Raw genomic sequence first — 8,716 nt, 5'->3', positions numbered from 1 at the left:
GTTACTTAGATTTACTAGTGGCCCGTGCAGAGAAGACCACCCGCCACGCCCCCCACCACGGGGCCGGAAGGAGGGGGAAAAGGAGGAGTTGGGATACAGCGACAATCGAGGAGGAAACGGGGATTGTTACTAAGTATGAGATATCGGCAGATAATGACCTGTAGATAAGCACAATTCATAAATATGTAGTTAGGCTAACAAATCAAGATTATACGAAAGGAGGAAGGCGGTCTCCGATATAGGAAAAAGTCCGGAGCGCGTACGACTGTGATCTAGGCGAACAAACTTGGCTGGGACGCTCGCCACTCTCCGAGGGAAGTTCGAGAGAAGAAGGGAGGGCATCCAGACCTGGGAAGCGAGATTATATAGGAGGATGCCTGGGCGTCCCCGTGACTATAATGCGTTTACCTTTGCCTGTTGGTTCTTCTGGGATATGTAGTCTTCTGTCTAGTGGATAGACATTCAACGAGTATCCATACTTAGACATGATGTTATGATGTTAGGATAATACTGAATTAGCAAAATCGACAAACGATTCAAACCCATGACATTCCACCTTATTCTAATTATTTAATATATGGTTAAGTTTATAACATATATATACATATATTACACGTATTGTAAAATTGTGATAGCTAAATAGTAGGACATGCATGTAACATACAACACTAAATGTACAAACTATTATATTAAACTAAAAAATACATAAAACAATATAAAACATATATATATATATATGAATACATAAATTATTGACTAGCACTCCCCAGCATCAAATTTCCCCTTGTGGCACACAATTGACATTACCCCATCCTTCTTGCGGACCCACAAAGTGCACCCAGGGTCCCTGGCAAAGACAGTTCACGGATAGTTTTGCCTTTCCAGAAGCTGAAGACCCAAACAGTTGTTCCCAATGTTCTTTACATGTTACAGGGCCTTATCTCCGGTTGTCTACAGTGATGTAAGGGAGGCTAGATTGACCAAAAATAGGACCATCACGATTGACAGATCCTTCTAGTATTGACCAACAAGGTGCTTCTTGCCGTTCTTCGTCCCAGTGCTATTAAATGTTCCACCACCTTTGCTATTTCAAAATAGTTTTCAGCAACATTATAGTCGTTCAATGTTACCAGAAGCTGGTGCCATGGTAGGGGAATATGGATAAACACTCAATGCTCAATTTGACTTTGCGCCAAGTATATATAGAGATTTGTGAAATGTGTCCCATTATCAGATTCGAATTCTATTGGCAGGTGCCATGTCGCCACAAGACTTGTATTCTCAAGACCTAAATTGGGGGTGTTTCGAGCAGTTGACATGGAGGGTAACTGCGTATGTTTCAGCACACCCAAGTGGTTGCCTCATTAGCCTAGTGAGAGTAAGCATAACTCTTGAAAACGTTTACCACGGCGAGATCGTGCAAGGTGATAATATCAACCTGCCACGTCCCCATATTTATACTTTTGCCATCGCCCTTTGCCTCCCCCAGAGAGGTTTATCCTTCTGGCTTGTTTAATTATGACACATTTTCACAATCATGCTCATCCTGCCGCATAGCGTCCATTGGTTAAGTCAACACCCTCTGGTTCTCTGGCCCACTTATATGTTAGCGTCTCTTCCTTGATGGCTGAGGGTCTTCATGAGCCCAATCGAGCTAGATAAATTCACCCTTAATTCTGCCAGTCCAAGTCAATTTGAGCAACCTCAGTTTTTTGCAGCTTTATCTACTGATGGTTGTTGTGTTGTTCTTCAGTGAGCATCGACTTTGGGCACATGTGGATCCACATGAGCCTTTACAAACCAAAGTTCTTTGTTCGGTGGAAGCATGTCCCTTGCCATAGTTTCGCGGCCCAACAGATTTTTCCCCATCGTTGCCAGTTATTTTTGTGTCCCACGCTGTAACACCCCCATAAGGCATTTGCCACCATCCATGAGTCAGTATAAAGATACAGCATTGGCCACCTCTCCCATTCAGCAACATCTAAGGCCAGCTGGACTATGGAAGGACATTGCTGTTGTTCTCTGGGATATGTAGTCTTCTTCTGTGGACTGCACATTCAACAGAAGTATCCATACTTGACATGATGTTATGATGTGGAATACTGATAGCAAAATCACAAAATTACAAAACCATGACACCTGCCAGCACTGTGTGTTAGAGATGGGATGAGGGATAGCTCTTCTTCCCGTGGCAACGCTACTTTAGTTAATTGTGGAATGGGGTTCTGATGTTGATTATTGCCTTGCAGAGGTGAATTTCTGCTCTGCCAGTTTGACGGTCTCTGCCTTCCTTTCCTGCAATCCAGGTGCTTCTGACTTGACGGCATTCAGTGACCCCAGAGTGGGGATCGACCGCTCCTTCTCTGCACTCCCTTCCATTTCTGATCCTCGGATGCATTACCCGGGAGCGTTCACCTACACGCCAACACCCGTCAGTTCAGGGATAGGGATCGGTATGTCTGCTATGTCCACAGCCACCAGATACCACACTTATCTCCCACCTCCATACCCTGGCTCCTCTCAGGCCCAAGGCAGCCCATTCCAGACCAGTTCACCTTCGTACCACCTCTACTACGGAACCTCTGCCGGGTCCTATCAATTCTCCATGATCTCAGGAGGAGACCGGTCCCCCCCGCGCATCCATCCCCCTTGCACCAATGCTTCCACAGGATCGACACTCCTCAACCCCAACCTTCCTAACCAAAGTGATGTGGTTGAGGCAGAAGGGAGCCACAGCAACTCCCCAACCAACATGGGTACCACGGGAAGGCTAGAGGAAGCGGTTTGGAGGCCATACTGAATCCATGTTAAGTAGTCGTGGGCCAGGACTAATGTGCTTTCGATGTACCGATGCCTGTAGGTATCCCATAAACACCTGTCCTCTTATGGGCCCTGCCATGTTCATACGTCACTTCCAGAAGCAAACTCTCCAGAAGTCAGCGGTCCCAGGAGCAGTGGCATGAGTTGGGCCAGCTGCGGGGCTGGTGAAGCGATGCCACGCCAGCAAGGTACCCTCCGGGGGCTGAGCTTCTGGAAAGGAGGACATTCAGGTTGGTGGCCTGTAGGTAGTGAGGGTGGGTAGGAAGATATCCAGGCTGTTCCCAGACCTGTGGCTTTCAAACATGCCCAGGTTTGAAGGTCTCCACAGCCCTAAAGAGAGTTTCGGTTCACTTCTGTTTTTAAGACTTAAGACCTAACAGAAACTTAATGAGTTTACTGCATCTTATGGACATATTAACTATAAGGAAGTATAGGAAGATTCCCAGAGGGAAACTGTGAATGCTTCTGTTTTAGCAATGCTGTGAATGAGAGGTTTTATATGTTGGACTTCAGTTTTTCCTTTTTTGTTGTTGTTGTTTTATGTGTGTGTGTTGTTTTTTTTTTTAAACCATGTTGCATATTCCAAAGAATATGGAATTTTTTTATTGCTGGTTTGTTTTGGGTTTTGTTTTTTTGGTTTGGGTTTATTTTTTATTTTATTTTATTTTTTTTGAAGGATGCAACTCGTCCTGCTTTGCATCTGATTTGTTTAATTCCTCTTGGCACCTTATACAAAAAAATAACAAAAAAACAAAAAAAAAGAGAGAGATTTTACTTTTTTTGTTGCAGTTTTACTCAACGCTTGCTTCTTTCTTGCTTTGTCAACTGAAAGAATCGGCCCCTTTTTCAATGAGTTAATTTAACTTTTTTTTTCTCTTGGACTTTTTTTTTTTGTTTGTTTAATACAATGGCTACAGCCTTGGGTCATTTTCAACTACTGTACTACTTTGATGATATTTATGCTTGATATTTAGACTTTTCTTATTTGTTGATACTTTTATTATTTAAATATGCCTATATTAAAAAAGATCGGTAATTGCCTTTTTTAGTAGCAGCCAAAGTCAAATTTGTCACATCGAAAAAGGCTGGAATAACGATGGGTAAAGGGACCTCCTAATTACCTAGAAATGTTGTTTACAATTATCTCCCTCTCATTTTACTCAGCTAGGTGAGCCCAGAGCCTCACAGCTGTTTAGATGCCCCACTCTCGCTGAAACAATTGAGGCACCAGAGTCCTCGTGAAGGCACTCGGCCTTTCTCCCCAGTGGAGTCATCTTTCCACACCCCTTCCTCATTTTTCCATAGTCACCAGAGGCAATGCTCAGGATCAGTACTCAGGAGGCACCTATATCATAATGCAGTCTTTTGTATTCCCTCGACTGCATAAGTCCCCATACAGCCCTGTTCTGTGCTGAGCTTCCCCTGGCTTCCTAACAACTCAGAGTCTTCACAGTCTGTCAAATCAAGAGCCAACACACAGCATGGCAGGAGTGAAATGAAGAGGACTGTGATAGAATCAGTGTGAGACTTGCTCCCAGCTCAATGGAGCCAAGATTTCTGTGCAGTACAAGAGCCATGTTCGAGAGTACTGGAAAAGAAATCAATTCTTGCATCACAAAAATAGCTCAGACTGAACAGAGTCAAGTTCATCTGGAAAGCAGGTCAGCAAGGAAGGGGCCTTAATGGTTCTTCCATCACCATATCTTGAGGGAAGAGGTAGGAGATTTAAAACCCATGCACAAACTCTTTGGTCCTTTAGCAAATATGGATGGCTTGTACTAGGAACATGTTAATACAGGGTCGTCATCATTGCCCATCGTTACAGCACAAACATATCAGATGTCACTGTAAAGTTTATGGCACTATTTTATTTGAGGGTTTGGTCTGAACGCAGCTGTTGTACTACTCGTTAATTACAGACTGCTGATGTTGACAAGTGTGCGTTCCAAATGATCCAATTATTATTTAATGTACGTCTTAAACGAGTGAAACAATTGCAGGTCAACTCAGAGAGTATTTGAAAGCAGGACTTCAGATTAGTGTTTGATGTTTTAAAAAAAATAAAATGAAAAGGATTCAAATTAAAAAGATCCTTGGCTGCAGGCAGCAGAACAGCTGGACTTATTTAAAACCATTTGTTTTTCAAATTTTCTTTTCTTTTTTTTTTTTTCTATATATATATATGATTTTGCTTCTTTGTTTAAGTCAGATGCAGTAGCACTTTGGTATTGAGAAGTTACACATTGAAGAACTTGCATTGTTGACAAGGTCATTTCTCTGCAGAAAATAGGGGGTGTTTCAAGAGATCTCAGCAAAAGTTCAAAATGGTTCTGCTAAAATATGTACATGGCCTCGTGCTTTTATTTAGTGCAGTATAATTAATCATTTTCTAGAGTTTGCTCTGATCAAAAAAGGCAGAAAGCATCAAAACCAGCATCAGAACAGTTAAAAATGTATTTTGGAAGTACGAAGACCTTGCTGAATATGGAAATAGAGAGACCCTGCCCTTACATAGTTGGAATCTCACCTCATCGGTAGCCTAAAAAAAAAAGTCCTTCCTCAGTGAACAGTAGCTCTGTTGCAGAATTCATTTTACGCATTCTCTGTTGCCGCGCAGTTCAAATCCCCATTGGCTGTAGCTTTCACGTCTGCCTTGTGTCTGGACCACCCAAGCACATAGTACTGTGAGTGGGAACCCAAAGGTGAGGGTAAGGAACCACAGAGGAGCCACAGACCTCCCCACAGGGCACAGCTGTTGGTGGCTGGGTGACTCCGACCCAGTGGCAGAGGTGAGGCTGCTGTGGTCAGGAGTCTCCCACATTGCTCTCCCCACAACCGCGACTGCTGTCTGCTGAAGCCTTTGCCTGTTTTAGCCCGTAGCGCTGTACCACCCCCTTATGAAACTGAAGTGTCAGGGAGGGGAAAGTGAGCCCAGTCTGGCAGCCCAGTGGTCAGGCCTAACGTTTAACGTTTCTTATGGCTACACGTGTACTTTCTTCACACCTGCCCTGAAGTGGAAGTTTAATTTTACACTCCCTGGTGTAAACGGCTTGAGAAGGTGCGGAGCTGGTCACAGCACTAACCCCTGTTCTGGAACATAACCAAAACATAGCATTTCCCACAGCTAGGTAAAACACTTCCCCATTCACACGCCTCCAAATTATAGTGTATAAGTATATATTTTTATATGTAATATATATATATATGTATATAGTTTTATCATCCCAGTAGCTGAATGGAATAGCACTGTTGTGCTTCCCTTTGCAAGTCGCGGTCAGCAGAGTGCCTTAGGCTCTTTCCCCTACTGACATGCAGTAGTTAATGGCAGTCCCTACTATCAGCTTGTGTGTTCCTCTCACAAGACACAGCTTGTTATCCAGAGGCAGCCCCAGCAAGCCATTCCAAAGTAAACACTGGGCCGACCTCCTGTTTGCATTAAGACCCCTCACTTTGCTCTCAGCGTTTCTGCTCACTTCCAGAGTTCCCATTTGGCTTCCAGAGCAAAGTAAAGGAGCTTTAGTACAAGAGGAGGCAGACGCAGGGAGTGTTGCTGCTACTAAGGATTTCACTAGCAGAATTATGCCAAATAAACTTCTGGAAAGGAGAAAGATGGTTTGCTCCAAATGGCCCACAGTCTTTGTCAGAGTGTTCCGAATTGCCTGCACTCTTGAAACATTCATTACTGCTTTCTGGATGACCTTCTCTATCAGTGTATTTGAAGATTCAGGATAAAAAGTGGATCGTTTTCAGTTTGGGCAAAACACTTTCTTGTTTTCCTGCATTGTAACGTTCTCCTGTTTTATTTTTGTTAACCTTGCTTGGTCAGTACTGATCACCTGGCATTTTTCTCCTTGTCTTAAGAGGGTTGCATCAATGGACTTCCTTGTATTTATGTATGTAAATAGATTTCAGAAGCTTCATAGCAAAATATTTAGTGCTTGTAATTACTCCGCATTTTTTTTGTTGTTGTTTTGTTTGTTTGTTTTTTCTTCTTTTTTTTTTTCAGTGTTTTTAATGAACGTACCTTTGTTTGCTTAAATACTCTATGGAGACTTTTTTCTTTCCAAGTTAGTTATTTTAGGCTTCGAGATTAACTACATTTTATTCACTTCTGTAAACAGTTATAGCACAGGCTCTATTCAACACACTCTTCTTTTCTTTTTTTTTTGTGGTAGGGGAGAAACGAATGTGCAAAAACCTGTGGGTTATTTGTGGTATCCTGGGCTATGACAGTTACACACCTTGCTTACAAACACAACCTTTCAGTCTGAGGGGGTGGCATGGCAAGTCAGAGGGGAGGGCACAGCGGGAGACACGCTCCTATTGGGACGGCATCAAAGAAGTGTGTTGGTTTGGCATTTACTGGATCTGTTTACAAACCAGATGCTGCAGCATACTGGAACAGTCACATTTTCCTTTGACACTGTCATGCTGAACATTTCCAGAAGGGGAAACTACCAGGTTCTGGAAGTTTGCTTTTTTGGGGGGGTTTTGATCACAGGGGATTTTTCTTCCGGGGGTGGGAAAGGGGGTGGGGGGAGGGCTGCTGTTTCTTGGAACCAGATAGGAAAAGAGAATAGAGTAGATTTTTCTCCCACTACAGAAAGTCTGTAGATACCGCGTCAGAGTAGACTCTTGCTGTACATACGGATGAACGTGTCCAGCGCCACGGGAAAACTCATTACAACGAGCACGCAGAGCAGCTGGACTGCTGCGTTAGTTCTAATGAAGACTTTCTTTCTTTCTTTCTTTGTACCACGGTTTCCTCTGTAAATTCAATATCATAATTAGTGTGAATGACAAATAAAACGTTTGACAAGTATGCACATCGGCCTGGTGCGTTCTTTCATCAGGGAGAAAGCAACTGTCACAGGAAGAATACCCATCAGAAAAGGATACTGAGAGTGTATCACTCACAACATCAAAAATACATTTCTGTGTGGGATTTTTTTTTTGTGTGTGTGCGGTTTTTTTAGTCTATTTATTGCTTTTTTAACATTAAATTGATGTTTTTCTGATGCAGAATGACCTGTCTTGCTATCCAATAGGACCATCAAAACAAGACTCAGATGAGACTTTGCATGTACAGAGGCTTGGTAATTGAACTGTATCTCCAACGTCTTGATTAAATTCTTGAATGGCCTAAAATCTCCTATATCTCTTCTTTTTCTTCCTTCATTTTACACTTTTCGGGTTGGATCCTCTTCCATATTGATGAGCTGAACCTCATTTTAGGAGCACCGAAACAGATAGTTTGAAGTCGTGCTACTTTTGTGATACATTGTTGGGTTTTGTTTTTTCTCTCTTTAAATAAATAATAAAATGGTATTGTTAATTAAGCATTAATAAGGGAAAAATCAAGCTTTCACAAAGAGAAAAAGAAGAGCCAATAGTGAAATTTCAATCTGACAGCCTCTGTATCTACGCCTAAATATAAAATCTTCTTGTATAGCCCAGACAGAATACATTGCATCGCACTGAAGTTTTCAGTAATCTACTTCTATACAATAATATATGTATGCAAAGATTACCTTTCATCTGTTTCTCTCGGTGGAAAAACCAGCTGCAAAGCACACTATTAGAGGGATAGTCTAACACCTCGTCAGGTAGCATTCCATCTCCCAAATGATAACTCATATTATCATTTTAAAATTGGGATCAAGAGTCTATGAGAAAACAGTTCCTGAATTCCAAGCACTTCACTTTGTAACCTCTTTCTAACCTCTTTCTAACCTCTTTAGGCTGAGCTAACACACGCCTCTGACAAGGTTACTGCTCAGTATGAGCACATGACATTTCTTTCTGGCACAGTCCCACATTATCCTAACAGTATTTCACCTACAGTTTTGCAAGGCTCTACCACAAAGATTTTTCTCCTTAGCCCCCGAAACCCAAG

At 42.4% G+C, this 8,716-nt stretch overlaps 1 protein-coding gene across 2 annotated transcripts in view; it reads left to right on the top strand.

Moving 5' to 3' along the window:
• Nucleotides 1–7,646, top strand: part of RUNX1 (RUNX family transcription factor 1) — a 149,215-nt gene extending 141,569 nt beyond the window's left edge. For both annotated transcript variants that reach the window (XM_015882125.2, XM_015882112.2), the window contains one exon: nucleotides 2,307–7,646. In XM_015882125.2, coding sequence (XP_015737611.1) covers nucleotides 2,307–2,800 — 494 coding nt within the window. In that variant the 3' untranslated portion in view covers nucleotides 2,801–7,646. The remainder of the gene's footprint in view (nucleotides 1–2,306) is intronic.
• The last annotated feature ends 1,070 nt before the right edge of the window (nucleotides 7,647–8,716 follow it).

Source organism: Coturnix japonica, chromosome 1 (genome assembly GCF_001577835.2).
Source record: "Coturnix japonica isolate 7356 chromosome 1, Coturnix japonica 2.1, whole genome shotgun sequence".
Taxonomy (NCBI): Eukaryota; Metazoa; Chordata; class Aves; order Galliformes; family Phasianidae; genus Coturnix; species Coturnix japonica.
Note: the sequence above shows the minus strand (reverse complement) of the source record. Positions and strands in the feature narration are given on the sequence as shown.